The sequence below is a fragment of the Erigeron canadensis genome, chromosome 7 (genome assembly GCF_010389155.1).
Source record: "Erigeron canadensis isolate Cc75 chromosome 7, C_canadensis_v1, whole genome shotgun sequence".
NCBI lineage: Eukaryota > Viridiplantae > Streptophyta > Magnoliopsida > Asterales > Asteraceae > Erigeron > Erigeron canadensis.
The window spans coordinates 17,819,214-17,841,682 of record NC_057767.1 but is presented as its reverse complement, the minus strand read 5'-3'; the positions used below and the strand labels follow the sequence as shown (position 1 = coordinate 17,841,682).

Genomic DNA, 22,469 nt, shown 5'->3' with positions numbered 1-22,469 from the left:
TTGTTATTGGGTTTTTTTATATTATGTTTAATGGAATATATAATTAGTTTATTCTATTAAATATTACTATTAATGTACTATTCACATAATATTACTTATAGTACATGATTATAAAACTAATTTACAAAAACATTGCATAAACCATAAATGGTTTTGTTAAACTGCGTATATTATTTTAATAGCTATAGAAGTCACCTACACTTCTACGATATCAATTGTTATTTTCTCTGCTTTTGATAAACACTATCATCACATAAGTGTATCTCTTCAAAAATAATACCTCACTTCAATATTTTCTTCAATCTTTCTCATCACAAAAAGTTCTCTCTACTCTCACCCTCTCTTCTCAATGGAATATACATCACACCACTACCGATTCTACCTTCCATGACTGCCACTTCTACCACCATTTTCTAGTGGCTAACGACGGCTGTGATGGAGTATGGTGGTGGCTAGGGTTTGTCTATATCTTTGTTTCTTACTCTCTGAAATAAGAAAAAAAGTCTAAGGATTTCGGTGTGTTGGCCGAGTATTGAGTGGCTCAGATAACGGTCTGATTCACCAGGTTCACCCGATTCAGTCCGGTTCATAACGGTTCAGCATCTGCCTTCAGACCGGGGTCAATCTGCCCGGATTTCTTAAAAATGCCAGTCCGACCATGGTCCAATCGGTCCAACCGGCCGAGTTCATGTTCTCTATATTATCATATATTATCATGTCTATTCCATTTCGTGTTAACCAAACATTTATCTATCTTATAATTAAAAAGAGGAGATTAAAAGTATACTTGATATCTTTTAAAACTCTTTTTAAGTCTAAAACTTTCTACTAATTATTCTAAAGTTTTTTCTTTTTTTCTAAAATTTTTTATTTGCTTAGGCCTCTCCTTATAGGAGCCGCTTCTTCCCCATTTCTTCTACTATTCATCAGTTTTCTCTCTCCAAGAACACCCCAAGAACACTCCCCTCCTTATACTACGCACTTCTTCCACTATTCATCTATTATTTAATTATTCCATTTTTCTTTTACACAAAATTAATAAAACACATTTTATTAATAAAACAAACACATTACATTTATTATAAAATTAAATATTACACTAAAAACATAAAGTAAATAAATTATAAAAAACAACATTATTAGCAAATTAAAAATTAGACATCAACGTTGACGACCATGTTCCGGGAGGTTCCAAACATGTTCGATCAGAGTATTGCGGAGTTGATGGTGAGCCATTCTATCGCGAAGCTCCCCGTACATACGAAGCTGCGTTGAACACCTTTCAGTCCACGTACGGGTTGGGAGTGTAGTATTAGCTATCAACTCTTCTTCAAACTCAGTAATTGCACGCCCATTATCTTCAACGATCATGTTGTGCAGAATCACACAACATAACATGATTGGTTTTATTCTGTTGGTACTGTATGGCCGTACGTATTGTTCAATAATCTGCCAACGACATCCTTTCTTGCAGCTTCTTGGTATCTTTTGAACTTGGTGGCTTTCGGGTCCATTGGGCACTTGAATGACTTAACAAGAGTAGCCCATTTTGGATAAATACCATCTGCTAGGTAATATCCCTTTGTAAACTGCTCCCCATTAACCGAAAACTTTACTTTAGGAGCCCTGTCTTATAGCAAATCGTCGAAGAAATCTGACTCGTTGAGAACGTTGATGTCGTTGTTTGAACCAGCAGGGCCAAAGTAGGCATGCCAGATCCACAAATCATATGAAGCAACCGCTTTAAGCATGATTGTTGGATGTACCTTGTCGCCCCGGGTGTACTGCCCTTGCCATGCCACTGGACAGTTCCTCCAACCCAATGCATGCAATCTATGCTACCAAGCATTCCCGGAAAACCATGAACCTGCTCATGTTTGGCAGTTAACCACTCGATATCGGCTTCTGTTGGCCTTCTTAAGTACTCGTGTTGATAAAGGTGTATCACACATTTGTAGAAAGCGTGTAAACACTGGTAGCCCGTATCTTGAGCCATCTACAAGTACTCATCTGAAGCATCAACCTTAAAGCTATACGCTAAACAGAAGTACATTTTTGGAAAATGTTGAAACCGGGATGACCAGTAGCATCTGTCGCGCCTTTGTGGAAGAACTAAAAGTGTTTCGGTAGTGGTTCACTTCTTTCAAAGGAGTTTATGTCGCACTATGCGCAGAAACATTTCCTTTCGCATTCGGAACCTTCTACGAAACATATCAGGTGGGTAAGTTGGTTCTGGCGAAAAGTAATGATCGTATAAAAGCTTTGCGAGACCCACGTGATCTCGCGAGATCACCCTTCTAGTAAACTTGGGTTTTGAAGAACTTGACGCTTCTTGGTGTTGGTTTTCTTCTTCGTCAAAGATAACGTTAAGACACGCACCTATGGCTTGGGGATTGAAAATAACATTCATTTGCGTAACAACATTATTGAGTACTTCGTAATCGTTTGATATGTAATCGTCACTAGAGGATGACGATGATGAATCAGATATTTTTGGTAGTAGTGTGTGATGGAAATGCTTTAAAAGTTATAAGAATGGATATGTTTAAGTTGTTGTGTTTTGAAATGGTAGTGTAAATGAAGTTTAAATAGGAGTAAGAAATTAAAAGAAAAAATAAAAAATTCAACCAACTAGTTGTTGGTTTTAAATTTTGGTTTAAAAAATGTTTTTTTATTTTATTTTGGCAACGGCTAATCTCCATTTCGAGATCCACACTCACTTTTGCCGCTCGTCTAGAATTGGGAGAAACAAACAAGATGCAGGCCAAGACACTGCAGTGCTAATAGCGGCGGCACCACGCTGCGCGGCGGACGCCGGGAAAACGTTTTATAAGGACGGGTCTTATATTCGATTTTTTACTCCGACCGGTACACATAAGAAATAGATTTGACTTCCATTCAGGAAAAAAAAAAAAAAAAAAGGGGAAAGAAAGAATGGAATGAAAAAGGATAAAGAGAAATTCAACCGAATACAATTGTGGTTTGACGTCCGCAAGAACACCAATACACACATATACTCTCTCTCTTCTGCATTCTCTCTCTAAACAGGGAAGAACACCAAAAAATATTTTTTTTTCCCCTCATAATTGTCTCCAGAAACGCACAACACAAGTAGTAGTAGTAGATTCTTCAAGTCCTCTTCATCTCCACTTTTCAACTTTCAATTCCCCCTCAATATTTTTTACATATAAATATATACACGAATACATACATACTGAAAGAACCACAGTACTATACATTTACTAACACACACGCAGTGTATGTGTCTATGTGCGTGTGGACTATCAACAAATTCATATGCAGTTTCAGTTGGTTATAGTGGTGAGTTTACTGATTTATCAATTTCGATCTTTTCCTATTATTATTATTATTGTTAATATTTATAAATAGAAAACTTTGATTGTAACCCTAGATAGGTATCACACTCAATTCAATCTTCGAATCAATTTTTATTAATTACTTTGTTTTTCATTTTAGCTATATGTATGGATTCTGTTTGATTTTCCCTATTTGTATTCTATAATTTAGTTTTATTTATCGTAGTTCAATATTTAGTTTCTAAGTTATTAATTTCTGATATTTTAAATCCATTTTATATTGAATTTTATTCTTTGTTATGATGTATTATTATTATATATTAAATGCAGAAGCAGTCATGAAATGTGTTGAAGTTTAACAGCCAAGCATGTCAAAGTTTTTTTTATTTCGTTTTGTTTAAAGTTCTAGTTGCTTGCTGGTTTGGGTGATGTTTTAGAAATCGTAGACTAGTGTGCTAGGTAGAAAGAAAGTTTTGAGGATTCATGTTGTTTTAGTTCATTTAGAAAGAGGAAAAGAAGGCTATATTTTTTGTTGGTTGGGTTGGGGAAGATGGTACCTTCAGGGCAACCTACTCCACTTGCTGGAGCGCAGTCTGTTCCATCTTCAATGCTGCGGTCAAATTCTGTTTTATTGGGTGGTAGTGGTGGTGGTGGTGGTCAAGGAGGTGGCTCTCAATCTGGGTTTCCTTCACTTGTGTCACCACGTAATCAGTTTAATAATAACATGAACATGATTGGGAATGTATCTTCCCTTCTTCAACAGTCTTATGGTAATGGTGGTGGTGGGCCAAATTCAGGCCCCGGGACTTCCCTAATAAGAGGCATAATTGATAGTGGGGCAACAGAGTCTGATCCATTGTCTAACATCGGAAATGGGATGGGTGGTTTTAATACGCCTTCCTCCTCATCCCTTGGTCCGTCAAATTTGGTCAATGCAAATGAACCAGGTCAGCACTTTTCAAATTCATCTACCAATCAGATTATGCCAGATCAGCAGCAACAACGAGAATCCCCAAACTTGCGACAGAGTCAGCAGCAGCAGCAGCAGTATTCTGTCCTTAACAATAACCATCAGCAGCAACAATACCAAACAAGTCCTAGTGGATCAGGACACGTAAAAATGGAGCCACGGGTGTCAAATGATCAAAACTCTCAACAGATGCAAGCTTTGCGAAATCTTGGTCAGGTCAAAATGGAATCGCAACAGGTTCAGACAATGAAAAACTTACCGTCTATAAAAATCGAGCCCCAACATTCTGACCCATCATTATTTCTGCATCAACAGCAACAACAGCAGCAGCAACAACAGTTGCTTCACATGTCAAGGCAATCGCCTCAGGCTTCATCTGCACAAATGAATCTTTTACACCAACAGAGATTCTTGCAGCTTCAACAGCAACAACAACTATTAAAAAGTATTCCTCAGCAACGTCCTTCAATTCAATCACAGTTTCAACAACAGCATTTAGCAGTGAGATCTTCTGCAAAACCAGTGTATGAACCTGGAATGTGTGCGAGACGGTTGACACATTATATGTATCAGCAACAACATAGGCCTGAAGTACGTATGAATTGCTTGAGTAGAGTTATAGATTTTGGACTGTTTGAGGTGTTGTTTATGCTTTATTCTTTTGCAGGACAACAACATTGAGTTTTGGAGAAAATTTGTGGCCGAGTACTTTGCTCCTAATGCTAGAAAGAAATGGTGTGTTTCTTTATATGGTAATGGACGTCATACGACTGGAGTATTTCCTCAGGTGATTTACTTTAGTGAAGAAATTCTTGTTGCATCTTAATCTTAATATATACTATAAGACAGTTGAACTAATAACTTACTAACCAATCAAATCGCTCAATTTTATCAAATTGACTCTCTCTTATGTCATCATTTAGATTAACTACAAATTAGAAATCATAATAATCATTATCCAAATATATTATTATATTAGTATTTATTATAATTTGTAGAAAAAGTCTCATTAATTTACACTTTTTTGTTTTCCATCAATAATTTACACTTTTTAGCCCTGAATACTTAATATATATTTATTTTTAAAATCAACTTGAGAACTTTTTTTAAAATTTACGATTATTTAATTAATTAAATAAATTTCAACGTATGAATTATTATTTAAAATTTTTTTTTTCAAAACCTAATGACTTACTAACAAATATTTGATTAGATTTTTATAAATTATAAATATTAGTAGTTAGTAAAGATTTAATCTAAACAGAATTTGAACTCTATATACATATCCTAAACATAATAATAGATGAAGATATACAATATCATTATCCTAAACATTATAGGAATAACAGAACATGAGACGATCACTAAACAAAACATGATTTACAACAAAGAGTTATTTCAATACTAAATCCAAATCAATATGAACTTCATTTGAGATTCATTCTATCTCTCAATCAAAAAGGTACATAATTTTCTCCTTTTTTATATATTAGTTTTGCGTATTAATGTTTAAAGTTACAGTTGTCACTCAAATCAAAAGTCCTATTTGTTATCAAATAATATAAAAAAGTCCTAATTGTTATGTAATTATCATAGGACAGGTGATTGAAAATAAACTTATGCGTGTTATGGGTCCGCATCATGATCAAATACATATACTTAAATGTCAAGTACAGATCACAAGTATGTCTATATTTTAATTCTTGATTATCTTTCATAATAACATCACATTATGAGTACAACTGGTTTCAAAATATTCTATAATAGAGAAATTATTATAGCATGTGTCTTGTGGAATGACTACGACAAACAACTACATCAATATGTCTAGGCTAATAATAAGAGTGACAAACCTATGTTGTACTACAACTTGCAAAATATAACACTTAGAAGCGTGTATCTTCAAATTTATAAGTTTTTACAACTTAAATGTATGAAGATTTAATATTGATAATATCGTAAAACCTGTGTCCAGTGTTAGACACGGGTCTAAAATCTAGTTTGTAGTTACACAAGGTGTTAACCTGCAGTTTTTATCTTATTTACTTATAATAATGTCTTCAGTTCTTATCACGTGTTGTTTATGAACTACGGACTCGATAACTCTCAGTGTTTCTTGGTTTAGAGATGGATTTATAAGCCCAATGATCTCATTGTTGCTTATCAGTTGAAGTAACATATTGATATGTTTGTTTATAATTATGTAGGATGTATGGCATTGTGAGATATGCAACAAGAAGCCAGGCCGTGGTTTTGGTGGGTTGTTTTCTGTTTCCCTTTCCAAATCTTTTTGCTTGGTACTCTTATTACATATGTTTTATGGAAAAGCAATCATGATCTCTATTTCAGATGCTGGATTGAAATATCCCATGATGACTGGCTCATAATATCCTGTGTCTAGATATGCTTTTCATATATGTTTATTTTCTATTTTTATAAAGTATTGTCGATATATGAGGGATTTTTTTACCATTGTGATATGTATCAGGGCAGAAAACAGCAACAAATAGAGAATTCTAACAAATTGGATAAACAAACAAACACAAGAAAATAATCTGGATAAGCTCTAGTAGATCAGTTTTCCGGATTAATGCCCTAGCGGCGCTAAGTTCCTAAGAACAATTAATGATAATCTCCACGACCTAACTTGTCCACCAAGACATTACTATAATTAATTAACTAATTATTAAAAACGACACTTAACCCCTTGACTTTCTTTCTATTGGAATATTTGATCCATATCATTACTCCCATCCCCAACAATACCTTGTCCTCAAGGTGTGCTTCAAAAATTACTTTAGTTGATTCTTGGATCCCACCTCTCCTTTTCTTAGATCCTAACATTCTCATCTTTTCTTCCACATTGGCCAAAGTTCCTGGTTTTGGCTACATTCAACCAGCCCCAAAACATTTGCTTTGTAATGGGACTACCACAAACTTCTCTTTGATTCCCACGGTTTTTGCCAATATCTTCTACCACCGTTTGTTTGACCATCATAGTGGCTTCTTTCTCGAGCTCCTTGCTATATTCTGATTTTGCACTTTCAATGACGTCGACGTCTTCAATACCATGTACCAACACTTAAAGCAGCTTTGTTCTTTTCTTTTTTATTATCAAATTCCAAATCTTTTTTACAAAAAGTAGGATCAAAAGGAGAGAAAGAATCTTGCAAACCTTAAGAATCTAGTATGTCCCTAAATTCAGGTTCTAAACCACAGATGAATCGGTATATAACGTAGATTCAGAAATTTCTTCCAAATTTTTAACTTGATCGAATAAGATTTGAAACGAAGCGCGATATTCTTTAAAGTACTTTCTTGGCTAATTCCCATAATCTTCTCCAATGCAAATTCCGTGTTGACGTCTGATTTTCTTTTCTTGATGAACAGTGCACGATGATGAACAAAATATAATTTTTTTAATAAAAAAAACCCTACCACAGCTTGCAGAGGGACGGCTCTCGTACCAATTCATATGTATCAGGGCAAATAGAAAATTCTAACAAATTGGATAAACGAACAAACACAAGAAAGATAATCTGGATGGTTAAGCTCTAGTAGCCCAGTTTTCTGGATTAATGCCCCAGCGAACAATTAATAATAATCTCCACGACCTAAACAATTGGCGGCGGCCTTATTTAAAGAACTACCAGAAATCTAACTTGTCCACCAAGACATTACTATAATTAATTAACTAATTACTAAAAACAACACTTAGCCCCCTGACTTTTTTTCTATTGTAACATCTGATCCATATCAATTTGGTCCTAGTGTAATTAGGTTGACAATAACCTGAAGCCATTTGTAGAACCTTGTAAGATGCCTATTTAGCTTGAAGTTAATATGGAAGCTGGTGTTCATGAATTTAATTGAACTTCACTCTAAATCTCTAATTATATATGTAATTCCGTATTAGGTTACAATCAAAGTTTTCTGTTGTGCGGACAAATGGTGAATTATTCTATTAAATATCTGAGCAATTCTTTTAAAAATTTTCTGACACTTGTTTTTTGGTGTGTTTTGAGCTAACTTATGTGAATGTGCTTTCAGAGGCCACTGTGGAAGTTCTGCCCAGGCTTTTCAAAATAAAATATGAAAGTGGTACATTGGAGGAGCTCCTTTACGTTGATATGCCCCGAGAATATCAGAACTCTTCCGGTCAAATTGTCTTGGACTATGCAAAAGCCATACAAGAAAGTGTTTTCGAGCAATTGCGAGTGGTCCGTGATGGCCAATTACGAATAGTCTTCTCTGCGGATTTGAAGGTCAGAATTTGATTGTTGTTGTAAACAGTTGATGTTGCTTAATGTCGGCATGTGTATCTACAAAATAACAACTACCAAACTTTTTCTTATTAAACATAGATATGCTCTTGGGAATTCTGTGCAAGGCGTCATGAAGAGCTTATTCCTAGGAGATTGCTGATACCACAGGTAATTGCTAATCATTGGAAAATGCATAGCTTTTAATTAGAACAGCAATAGGATTCAGTTGGATGTAAGAACTACGTATCATTGGTTACGCCTGAGTTATTGCATGCTTCTCATCAAAAGATGTATCTTGCATGCTGGCAAATAACATTGTGTATATGGTTGTACAACAAATAAAATGATTCGTTATTGGTGTAGCTGTGCTTTAATTTTCTTTTGCAGGTTAATCAGCTTGGTAATGCAGCTCAGAAATACCAAGCTTCGACTCAAAATGTTTCATCAAGTTTGTCTGTACCAGAATTGCAGAACAATTGTAACATGTAGGTCTCACTCGAGTTTATTTGTTTTATCGAATGTTTTGCTGTTTTTACTATCTTACCCTTCACTTTATTTTTTCGATGCTCTTTAAATAGTCCCTTTAAGTATCACTGCTCTTTTTTTTTTTTTTAACTGTCTTTTGAATTTATTAGAAAAAAAAATTGAGAACACATTTTGGGTACACGTCGCTTTCAATAGATGAGTTGAATGTTTGAGAAGAAATATGAAAAATTATGTCTGCCGCTTAAAGCCAAGCCTCATTAAAGTCAAATAGCGACATCATTTGTTTACTAAATCAATGATTTTGGACCATGAAAACATAGAATAGTGCTTGGATTTATCTAATTAGGTTCTTTTCATATTGTAAAATGATTTTACTTTTCCATTCAGTTGGTACGAAATGTTTTGTGTCCATCTGTTATGGAAAAGATAAACGCATAGACGGAAAGCAATAGCGTAGCTATGGTGGCCCGGCCTTTCATATAGTTGGCCGGCGATTATGTTTTACGTTTTATTTTGCTGGAACTGGGCGTTGATTGTTCTTTGTTTTTTTAACCTTTCATTGCATACATACCTTAATTTCATATATGTTATTATATAATATAATTCTTATGTTCATCAAGAAGCTTTTAATGGTTAGTTTAAGATATCTGTGATCAGTTTTTAAATTTGTCTTGAGAAAATCAATTCTCTATGTTGCAGGTTTGTTGCTTCAGCTCGTCAGCTGGCAAAAGCTTTGGAAGTACCGTTAGTTAATGATTTAGGATATACAAAGAGATATGTTCGATGTCTTCAGGTAATTGGTCAAGGATAAAGTTTTCATAATTATCTTGGTTAGATGTTTTAACTCTAGTTTCTTCACATGTAATGGTTGATAAAGTTTGCAAAAAGTTGTAATAATTGAATCCCAGTACTAGCAACTAAGCTGAACTGTTCTAACAGAAATTTAGAAGATGATTTATACTGATGCAAGAAGTATAGGATTGTGATGTAACCACATAATCTTCAGTTGAGAACACAAGAAACTGTATTTCGTTTTGTTTAATCAAAAGGGATTACTGGTGGTGTTGACCTGGCTGTATCTCATAGTATCTGTTTGGCTGAAAGCCCTCCCTTGTATATGTTTCAGATTTATCACGAAGTAGTTTTGTACAGATGTCATCTGAGTTGTACCCTTTAGATGTCTGATTTTAATTTTTGAAATTGTTTGTTTTACTAGGTTACGTAACATGAACTTTGGTTTTTTCTCTACAGATATCGGAAGTGGTTAATAGTATGAAGGATTTGATCGATTACAGCCGAGAAACTAGGACTGGACCTATGGGTAAGGTTTTTAAATTTATACGATATGTCTTGTAAACATTTTGTTACAAAACTAGCGTTAAACCTGGCCGTTAGCCGGGGATAACATCCAAATATAGACTTGAATACGGATCATGAAATTTAAAATGTCAACCGCTACCATCATAGAAGCAAAACACATGATTAATCAATACACCGTAGGTCTTAGAACAAAATATTATAGTGGTGAAATGCAAAATTATGAACATTTCCGGAAGATGAAATAAGAAATTAAAAACTTTGATTGTCAAAATAAAGAAAGATCAAACTTTACCATGAGTCCTCATACATAAAAGTTTAGTAGTGTAATAAAAAAAATAAAATGTAAAACACTAAAACATTGTCACCCTACCGTTGGCCGGAGATAATAAATTGTATTTTAAGTAGATAGAGTTTTTTTTTTAACTATGTATAATCTATTTTACATATGAAAAAAGGTGCTATGGGTTAATCAGTGCTGACTTAAGGATTTTTGGGGCCTTAAACTTGATCAAATTTAAGGACCTTCTATATTAGGATATTAGGTAAAGCAACAAAAAAAGCAAAAAAAGAAATGGTAGCTTAATTTATGTTAAACTACTAATAAAAAATGTGTAGAGGTTGATTAAAAAACTAATAAAAGTATTACCACTTGGTTCCCACTCAATTACTATTTATTATTTTAACAATTATAGTTATGATTTTTGAGAAAACAATATTCTATACTATCTTCTAGCATTTACTTCTAGCATTTAAATTGTTTGATGATGATGATATAAGATTAGAATTACATAATGATTATATACTTGTGTCGATTGTTGCTTAAAGAATGCACCAAGGGTATAAAAAAAGAGTAAACCAAATCTATGCATAAACTTATGTACTACGTGAGGAGTAAATCACTGTTAACGTGAATTTATTTTAATTAGGTAGTAATATGCTAAGCTCCTCTAGCTTACTGAAGCTCAATCATGTTTGAATTCATGGCTTTTGAACAATAACCATACATATCCCACATTTATGGATTTCTAATGTGTTAAGTTCTTGCTGTTTATAGAGATATATATGTTTTCAATGGCCATTTTTTAAGATGTCATAGTACAGTATTGTTTTTTTGTGTGGAATTATATTTAAAAATGACTTAATACGTGATTTATTATTATTTTTTTTGAATATTCAACTTTATGATGTATATGAATTCTAGCAAGATGCTAGTATTACTTACAAAAGATTAAGTACGGAGTAGAGTTCCATGAAAAGAAAGAGCTCAAAATTGAAAACGGTTCCACTTAGTCCAGTTAAGATCGAGGGAGCATTTCCGATTCGTCAGCCACAAGTAGCTGGTGTTTTTAATTTCTTTGAATGCAAAATGAAGAGATGGCTCCTTGTTGGAGAAGATTTTTTCGTTCCGGGTCTTCCATATTATCCACTGGTAGGTTAGAATAACTAGCTGGATGATGTGCTTTCTATGGGAGTTTGTCGCGACCAGATTGTGGTACTCATGGCTCTCTCAAACTAGCAGGGTAAGTTGATGGAAGTCGACACCATTGCTGAACTAAAGACCAAAGTGAGTTAGCAATAGGGTATTGAAGAAATAGGTGCATAGCAGTTTATTGTTGCACGTGACATAGGGTGCAAAGTGTCGAGAATATGGGAATGTTCCTGATTACAAGTTGATCAGTGGTTGGAATACGGTTTTGCTCTGTTCCCCATCCCATGATATTAAAGGAATAATTTTATTCCATGGAAAAATCCAGTGGCTGGGACCATGTGATGCTCTCTGAAGTCTAAGGGTCATAGATTTGACAGAGAATTTGCCTGAGGGATCTAAGTTGCAAGTCCTGGCGTCTTAAAAAATTGTTGTATTAACGCGAGAGAGTCGAAAGAGGAAGTCTTGGAGGTTATTCAGCTCAGTCGGTGTTGATGGAGGACGTGTCCATTTCCATTCCCATTGAGAAAACCTTCCACCATTAGTACACCCAGCCTTTATGACTCTCTAACCTGTACAAATCTGGGTAGGAACAGCTTAAGGGTCGATCACCGAGCCAGGTATCAATCCAGAATCTCAAAGTGTTACCATTACCTACAGTAGGACCTGTGAGAACACTCCCAACGAGACATCGTAATAATGCATATGGGAGTTCATATTTGCAATGGTGAACCAAGCGCCTATCAAATTCGATCTATACGGGATAGGAGCAGTTCCTAAAGGATGAATGTATTGCTATGACGGCAAGTCTCCAAAGACTATCATGTTGTTTGTGGAATCGCGACCACCATTTAGAAAGCAGAGATAAATTTTTGATTTTTTAACAACCCAACCAAGTTCGCCCATTTTCAAAGGTGAAACTATTCAGTCCCAGAAAACCCTAGGAACTTTTTATTAGTACCTGAACCCCCGCAAAAAAAAAAAGTACGACAGTGATTTAAATTTGTAGAGAACACTTACTGGGGCCTTGTACAGAGAGAAGTAGTAGGTTGGGAGGTTGTCGAGCACAAAACGGATTAGTGTCAATCTACCACCAAGAGAGAGGTTTGTGGCTTTCCATATGGCTAGACGGTGCTCAAAGGTTTGGATGACGGGTACCATTTTTTGACACGATTCATGTTCGCGCCAACAATTAAGCCGAGATAAGTAATTGGGAATTGGCCTATTGTGCAATTGAGGATGGTACTTGAGGATTGGACTCTATCAGGGGATAGATTTATACCAAAAAAACTGGACTTATGACGATTAATCTTTAGGCCCGATACAAGATGAAAACATCTTATAATCCTAGAGATATTTGATACACAAGTGGAAGACCATGTACCCAATATAATTGCGTCATCTGCGTAAAGTAAGTGCAAGATAAGAGGTCCATAATTTGGTAATTTGGTAATTTTAGTCCCGAAACAAGACCCAATGTGGTAGCACGTTGTATCAATTAAATAGAATTGATGCAAATACAAAATATAGTCCACCAATCCAATAATAGACTCAATAAATGATCTTTTCAACTAGATCCAATAATTACTTGACGATAACAACCATCATGTCAATTCTAATACAACAAAAACAACTACATTAGAAGTATTCTTGGGGTAAATGATGAATTTTATAATACCCAAAACTATAAAGTTGAAGTAATGTGACCGAATGTCACATTAGTTTACCCATATGACACGCCATGTGTGGTGTAAAACAAGCTATAACAAATAGCACTACCACTTCTCTATATCCTACATTACAATATTCTACTATAATGTAAGATAACAAACAAGAGAAACTTTGAACGCTAATAATTAACAAGCAATGGTAAATTCCAGCTTTGTAGTAGTTCTACACCCTTGCCGTCCCTTTAAACTTTAGAGATGCCAACTTCAATCGAACAGAGTCCAAGATGCTTTTCTCTATTTTCCGAGTGGATCTTTTATTAGAGAACAAACGACTGTTCATTTCCTGTCATATAAAGTATGCGGTGGTTGCAACAAGTAAACTTCCTAAAAAAATCTTAATCGAACTCAACTTGGATAAAGGCATAAGCCAATCGGCAATGTCTCCCCATTTAGTGCCAACCAGTTGCATGCCATATAGTGGTTTAACCAATGATGAATCCTGAAAAAGAGAATGAACATTCAAAAAAAGATGATCATGATAGTCCAGCCCATACTTGCACAACGAGGAACACATGAGATTCAGATTAGTTTGTCCCCAACTTCCCAAGCTTTCAACCTGTCTTGGGCTCTTGCATTTTTAGTTTTCTTTTCAATATTAGCCACAAATTAAATGCATGTCCAGAATACATTGCGAGAATCATTCCAGGTTCACCCATGGAACCGAGTTATCACGGACACGATAGTGTGGCCGTCGAAAACTTTCCTTTCTTAGCATCCCTATTAATCCAAATCAACACATCCGACTTGTTTTGTAAAGCTGGGGTTGTATCCATAAGGTGAGATAAGGTGAGTACGATAAGGTGAGATGGCTGTTGGGGCTTGGCGCTATTCGTCTTCACTACACCAATTTTGAATTAATAACATGGCAAAAACAGACGGTAAAAATCGTTGAAATATACATGTAATGTACTGATCCGGTAATATGAGCTAAAGATCTAAATGGTGTATAAAAACATATTGTTTAAAAGAATACGAGCATGGTACCCGCGCAATGCGGCGGCAAGCCGAAGATGACGGTGGTGGCGACATCTATTGGTGTAGTTAAAGGTATTTGATTTAAAGGGGTTAGTAGAGGTATTTTATAGTAATATAATGGACTAATGGGGTAATTTAATATTAAGGGTTGATGGTAATTTAATTCATTAAGGGTATTTTGGTCAATTCGCATATTCCATTTTTGTAAACTTTCAACATGGGGTTATAATTTTTATATAGTAGTATAGATAATAGTAGGTGTTTGATTAATATAGATCTTTTATTATAAAAAAGCATAAATAATATAAGAATCTTTAAATAAGAAATTTATTTGACCAAGACCCGAGTATACTGGCATGATGTGAGCCTATCATGGGATGGGTTCGTATCACATAGTTACATCTTAGATATATCCATATTCTAGGTCCTAGACATATTAACATTATTTATAATTGCTGAGTTCCTGTGATGGATTTTATGAATTTCTAGGACTTCTTAACTACGTTACCTTTAAATTTCCATTTCTCATAAAAAAAACTCTCATCTCTCATTGCATTGTTGATTGAATTATCGGTTTGCTGTTTTTATAACTATTATTCATTTATGCTGATAAATCACACATGATTGAATCATCGGTTTGCTGTTCTTATAACTATTATTCATTTATGCTGCTAAATCACACATGATTTTTCATGGATCTACTATCGAAATGTTAATAATCCAGGGTCAATGGGAATAGTCTTTAATTAGTGATTTCTATTATTGTTAGCTTTATTTGTCGTTATCTTTTAGTTGTTTAGAAGATATTTGTTTCCTTATTTCTAGGCTTAGGATTAGTATTTATATTGGGTTTATTTTCAATTATAAGATGGTTTTTGATTGATATTAAATGATAAGAACTTTGTTATTGAACCTTTATGGTTTATTTAGTCTTTGATTAATCTGAGTATTTTTTGAGCCATTTGATTGCGTGTGAAACTGCATCAAATACTATGTTAACTTGTATTTGATTTCATTATATCAATCTCAGTTTATTTTAGCAAGACTGATTTTTTGTTGGCTTGACTTTATACATGCAATAGAACTGTTATTGTTTGTCAAGTCATGTATACATTATAAATCTACCCTAAACAGATATTTTCTAACATTATTTGGGTAGCGACTACACAAAAAGGTTACCGTTAAAAGTGAACTGCTTAAATAAGAACCTCAAATCTTTTAACATGAACCATTATTAATATATATTCGGAGTTTCTGTCAGTGATATGAAATTGTATCACAATATATGGACTTCTATATTAAAATTATGTTCTACTACATAAATTTAATATTATCGCAGATCTAGGTTTAATTTTTTTTTTTTTTAATATCGAATTAGAAATAATCAATTAATTGCAAGCATTAAGTGTCACCAGTTAAAAACTGGGTAGCTTTTAATTGACATATTCCAAAACTTTTTTCTATTCTATATTTGAAGAAAGTATTCACATACATGTATAAAAGATGAGAAGTGTAGAAAATGAAAAATATAATGATGGCAATAGAAACTTCTGAACTCACATTTTTTGGATATGGAAAATGAGAAATGGATCTTAAATGTTGGAAATTAGATCCCAATAGTGAATTCCATTGGTAGATTTTCTTTGGCAACCTGTGTCATAATCACAGAAACGAAAGTTAAACATAGGCTAATTGGACCATACTAATGCAAATAAAAGCAGGGATGTCAAAACATTTCATTCTAAGGTCTCCAAAATATAAGTTGTATATCTAGCAAATTTATGTAATTTTGTTTTTCTATATTATTTTTCCCAGACTAACGATTGATGACAGACCTTGTTACATTTTCAATTTTCTTTCTCTTGAGGATGACTGATAATGTTATGATCCCACATTGGCTAGTATAGGATTTTGTTATTGGTTTATAAGCTAGCTTTTTGGAGTGAGTACTATACCTAGCTTATGGCTTGATGCGAGCCTATTCTGGGATGGGTTCGTATAAGAGCCAGGTTAGGGTTGATTTTGTTTTCTTGTTCTTTGAACAATCAGGTTCTTTTTCATTGTCTAGTTCTTTGAATAATCAGGAGTAAACTAGTTTAGGTTGATGGAGCTCGAATCCAGCTATGTAATCTAACCTATGTTATCTATTATCATACAATTATTGTATTCTTGTGTTATCAACCTTTTTTCTTTCTTTCTGTTTTATTACGTTTTGGTAAACATCAATTGGTATAAGAGCCGTTCTTCTTGTGGGTCATCCATCCATGGAGGCTCAACAGTGGAACGCAACATTAAATCGAGTCAAGTTTGATTCTTGATTTGATCAAAATCCAAAGAAACGAAGCCCGAGTATTGAACGATTGGATCAACAACCTATCACCACCAACCATTACCAATAACCCACCACCACCACCGACTGTTGCCAATAACCCATCACCACCAACAGCTACTACTACAATTCCACCAAAAACAACCCCTACCTTCCCTTTGATGTCTACCATCAAAGCAGTCCAACACACGCCAACTATGCCATCAAAAGTAGGCCCAAAACAAGCACCACCAACCGCAACGTACTGTTGAGTTTGAAGTCCTAGCTATATGGGCTTGTTTATTGGATGATTAGAGGGCCCGTTTAGCCTAACTTGTTCACCAAGCTATTAATTCTATGTGTTCTCACATATATATCCCATATGATATATGTAGTTGTAACCTTATGGTTCAGAACTTGATAAAATAACCTAGTTGTCAGTGGTGGAGTGGGGGTACGGTGGTGTAGGACCCTGAACCACATTTAATCTGCATGTCGTTTATCTATTTAGTTGTCGGTGGTGGAGTGGGGGTACGGTGGTGTAGGACCCTGAACCACATTTAATCCGTACGTCGTTTATCTATTTTCTTGTAATCTACTTGTTTAATTGTTTTAAGGCTAAGGTTCCTAACACGTACCACCGTAGCCACCCCAATACTTGCACATGAGCCAATGGCTAAAGTCTAAACCAACATCTTCACTAATCTAGAATTTTCTGTTGAGGGTCTTTGATTCATCCAGGGCAAGGAGTGAATTATTGACATGATTCCGGGTTTTCACATGAGCCGTGGGTATTTCAAATAATCTTTTAAGACACCTTGGGGACAATGTGTGTTATGTGGCGGGGATAAATGATACGATCAAGATTATCTATGTTAGTTTTGTTGTTATTAAAAAATTATTCTTATTATTAATAGCTAAGTGTTATGGGTATAGTCTATGATATCTTTTATTATTATCTAGTTAGCTTGCTAACCAAACTATAGGAATAATATAAAAATAAATAGAACATTAGGTGTTGTAACTCTATTATGTGTTGAATATCATTCAAAATTTTGTTGTTGTTAGTCAACTTTGAGAGTTTCCTAGTTCTTAAAACCGAGCATATCTATCTAATTATTTTTATCATAGTATACAATCATTTGGTTTGTATGAGGTAGGTTCATTAGCTATTTTGCCAAATGTGTCAATGACTACGTCTCCACAAACAGTTCAGTATCTTTTATATATATATATATATATAGGCGGGTGAATAACATTTTTAATGCTTAATGATACGATCTGATTTGTTAATACCTTATTACTAGATAATATCAATTATATTATTTATATTATTATTATTATTATTATTATTATTATTATTATTAGGAAAGTATTATTATTGCTATAGATATCTTATATTTAATATTATTTAGTTAGCTTGCTAATCAAGCTATGAATTAGTATTTATATAGATCATTAGGGCTGTAATATTATTATGGATGAATTAAATCGAGGTCTTATGACTTTTAGGAGATCCTTGCTTCTCGAATTGCAAGAACCTTTTTATCGTTTTCTTTGTTTATCGATACGAACCGTCTTTGGAGTACTTTAGGATTATATTCCGCGCCGAGGATTAGTGCGTGATCAATCGATGGACGGGGGAATTGCGTGAATGACGAGACTGGCCCCCGCACTGGCCGACATGTAGGTCTATTCCACGCTTTCCTAGGTGCGCATCACCCCAAATCAAGATCTACGTTTTCTTCTTTTTATTGTATAAATAAGAAAGATCTGTCCTAGGAATTAAGTTCCAAAAGCAGACGAAATCACTATGGAACCGGACCCTTGGGTTCTATCTAATCTCTCTTCATTCTGTTTCGTATCAATTGGTAGCAGAGCACTATTCTGGGCCTATTTATCAAAAAAAAAAAAAAAAAACCACTGTTCACGAGGTACTGTTCATCATAAAAAGAAAAACAAGCTGAATAATGACAAAGAAGGAAGAAACAGGAGCAGCAGCAGATCGGTGAGATCAAGTTAGAACCTTGCGTTTGGAAGTGAAATAGAGACATGCGGAGATACTGAACCTTCTCACTGCTATATTAGCTAATCCGGTTGCTTTAACAACAAAGTTATTCTCACTTGTTAAGCTGGAACAACCTAAGGTACCACAACCTAGAACTCGTTTTTATGGTTTAGATTTTGAAATACCTTCTCAAACCGAATCAAGTGTCCAGCCTTTAGAAAAGGTTCTTAAACCAGTACATGAAGAGATAGAAGCAAAACAAAAAGATGTCGGACCAATAGAAAGTGTGAACGAGAATGAATATAACGACATCAATGTTGGTGGTCCCGATCATAAAGTTGATCAGAGTACTCGTGGTGGAGGCAGTGATGAGGCTACTTGCGGTGGAGGTGGTGATGAGGCAGCGTTGAAGGTTGGGCAGATGCAATATGCAAAATCTGTTAGCAGATATTCAACATGGGTTGGGCAATAATAATTGAACGGGGCCTCTTGTTCATGCATGTAAGAAGATGGTAGATAAGGCTTTTAGGAGGATTCAATCTGAGTATGATGTGGCTTTTGTTGGGTTCGTTTCGCGTCAAAACAATGCAGCAATGTATGGGTCAAACTTTGACACAAGAGGTGATGTTATTTTTGAAGAGTCATGGCAGCAAATCCCGGGTTCTGTTTTGCTGCATTACTATGATCCAGAAGAGGCATCACTACATATCAAAACATGGGATCCTGGAATTACATGAAGAAACTTTTCAAAGCAACACATTGAGGACAAGGTGTTTTTAGGGGAGGGAGTAATGATACGATCTGATTTATTAATACTTTATTACTAGATAATATTATCAATTATATTATTATTATTATTATTATTATTATTATTATTATTATTATTATTAGGAAAGTATTATTATTGCTATAGATATCCTATATTTAATATTATTTAGTTAGCTTGCTAATCAAGCTATGAATTAGTATTTATATAGATCATTAGGGCTGTAATATTATTATGGATGAATTAAATCGAGGTCTTATGACTTTTAGGAGATCCTTGCTTCTCGAATTGCAAGAACCTTTTTATCGTTTTCTTTGTTTATCAATACGAACCGGAATCGGTTTGTATCACTTAACTTGTTTCCAGCATATCTGGAGTATATGTTCTAAATTGAACATCATATGGCAGATTGTTTAATTTGTAACTTCGGTAATCTGGTAAATGGTATATTTAGTATGTTTCTTGCTACTGTTCAGAACTCCCTTCGTCCCAAAATAAGGGCCCACTAGATAAAAACACAGTTTTTGGGATGTGCAATCATTATGTTTATATAGTCAAATGTCTATGTCACCCTTTAAAAATATTATTTTTGGAATGCATTATAATGTGATGAAGGGTGGAATAGCAAAGTTGGTGAATAGTTTTGGAAGCGAATATGTTTTAAACAAATTGAATTAGAAAGCGAATATATTATTTAGGTTATGCTATTCCAACTGGGTCAAATAAAAATTTATGCTAAAAAGGGAGTGGTCAAATGGGCTGAATATTATATATTAGATTGTGATAATCACAATTTGATGTTCGTGTTTAAAGCATTAGTTAAAAAAAGTGCTATTAATGTCAACCCAGCTCTATTTTACCCGTGTCAACTAAATACCTGCCCATTTTCCTACCATCAATGGTCTAACTGCACATAGTTATTCTTTAATCTTGCTGAATAATTTACGTTTGATTTATTCGAAGCTCCCACTTAGAGGATGTTGTTAAAGGATCTTACTCTCCCTCTTTTCTTTGACAGAGAGCTTGGCTAAATTTCCTCGAAAGATGTCTTCAACATCTCGGTTTCATAGTCAGCCCCAACAACCTGATGAACTGAAAAAACATAACCAGCAGCTGCAAACAGTGGTTCAAACTGCATCAAACAACGAAACATCTGCTATGCAGATTGCATCCACTAATGGCATGATGCCAAATGTAAATAACTCTAACTGCGTACCTCCAACTTCTTCCAATAGTACCATCGTTGGTCTGCTCCATCAGAATTCTATGAATTCTAGACACCAAAATCCTCTTATTACCAATACCAATGGTCACTATGGTGGAGGAACTGGGGGAATTCAAATTCAGATTCCATCCCCTGGATCCTCCAGTACAGTACCACAACCACAACCTTTCCAATCACCAACGGCATCCATATCTAACAATGTCCCTCAAAGCTCACATAACAGTGGCATGGCTGCATCCGGAGCGCATTTGAATTCTACCACTTCTCCTAATGTTTCCATGAGTGACGCCGATGCTAGTGACTCTCAAAGCTCTGTTCAGAAAATAATACAGGAAATGATGATGTCATCCCAACTTGGCGGCGGCGGCGGTGGCGGTGGTGTCGGTGGTGTTGGATCAGTTGGATTTGAGATGAAAAATTCTAATGATTTAATTCAGGAACGCAATAATTCAGGTCTTGTGGGAAATGGCATAATGGGTGGTGGTGGACTTGGTCAAATGGGTATGGTCAATGGAATGCGAGGGGTAATGGGTCATAATAATTCTTTGAGTATGAATGGAAGGGTTGCAATGCAGATGTTGAATCATCACCAACAGCAGCAGGACTTGGGGAGCCAATTGCTTAATGGTCTTGGATCTGTTAATGGCTTCAATAATCTACCATTTGACTGGAAACCTTCTCCTTAGAAGATGTAACATTAATTGTTAAATCCAAAGAGTATTCTATAGTGGCAGTGTCGTCGAGTTGTTTTGAAAAATATTGTGTGGACACAGCAAAGAAAATGAAAAGGCGCCTCATGATTGGTTGGAATTCAGAGATGATGATGATGATATATAGGGACATGATGGGATAACTGGAAGCAAAATAATGATAATGTTGGTGTCCTGCTTTGTACTAATTTCAGAGGTGAAAAGAAAGATATAGCACGGCAGTTAGGTTACTTATTCGTTTCTTTTTCTTCTCTTTCTTTTTTTGGCTTCTCATTTTGTTTTGCATTAAAATGGGTTGCATCTTTGCTCTGTTGCTTGGTTTGTTTGGATACTCTCCAACGGCCATATTGATGTCGACACAGCCGAAGGAAGCATCAGCAGGTCAGATGCCATTGTTGCTGCTGCTCTATACCTCTGTCCCTCTATCTGCTAAAAGTGAGTGTATATAATCAATGGAATGTTGTAGCAGTTTAATGTAGCGTTTAGTGTTTTTTTTTTTCTTTTCTTTTGTTTTTATGTTTAGCCTTATTGCTTTATGTTTGCTAGTGTCCCCATGTATGTTGGGTTTCTGTGTATTGTGATAATATTGTTTTTGCTTTAGAATTTATTAATGAGTATAACATCAAATCGTTGACAAAGAAGGGGGAAAAAAAAATACTATAACATCAAATTGATGACAAAAAAACAAAAATATTATCTAGGGAGTAGCAGGGAATCTGGGATACAAAGACAACAGTGGTGCTCTTATGGTTTGCACGATAATCATCTAGTTGAAACATACTCCATTCTTTCTTACCTCTGCAACATAGCCATCTAGCTGATATCCTCACCGTTGCTATTACAATTGCATTAGGTCAGCCACCTGAAAGACACTTCATCACTGTACCTATGTGGCCAACGTGTGGTCATCCCCGAACTTTATTCATAGGTTGACTTTACACAATATGAGCTCAATTACTCATG

The 22,469-nt window shown here is 34.9% G+C and overlaps 2 protein-coding genes across 2 annotated transcripts; one reads left to right on the top strand and one right to left on the bottom strand.

The window, feature by feature from the left end:
* Positions 1–1,161: 1,161 nt before the first annotated feature.
* On the bottom strand, positions 1,162–1,996 carry LOC122609037. The gene is made up of 3 exons (XM_043782099.1): positions 1,767–1,996; positions 1,454–1,626; positions 1,162–1,358 (listed from the first exon to the last, which is right to left on the bottom strand). The coding sequence occupies exons 1-3, from the start codon at positions 1,994–1,996 to the stop codon at positions 1,162–1,164; spliced, it is 600 nt and encodes a 199-aa protein (XP_043638034.1).
* A 987-nt stretch (positions 1,997–2,983) lies between these two features.
* LOC122606822 (transcriptional corepressor SEUSS-like) lies at positions 2,984–22,144 on the top strand. Its single transcript, XM_043779688.1, has 10 exons — positions 2,984–3,321; positions 3,648–4,878; positions 4,955–5,074; positions 6,495–6,543; positions 8,338–8,552; positions 8,652–8,720; positions 8,940–9,037; positions 9,738–9,831; positions 10,290–10,359; positions 20,590–22,144. Exons 2-10 carry the CDS (start codon positions 3,868–3,870, stop codon positions 21,480–21,482), a joined length of 2,619 nt encoding a protein of 872 aa, XP_043635623.1. The 5' UTR covers positions 2,984–3,321; positions 3,648–3,867; the 3' UTR covers positions 21,483–22,144.
* The last annotated feature ends 325 nt before the right edge of the window (positions 22,145–22,469 follow it).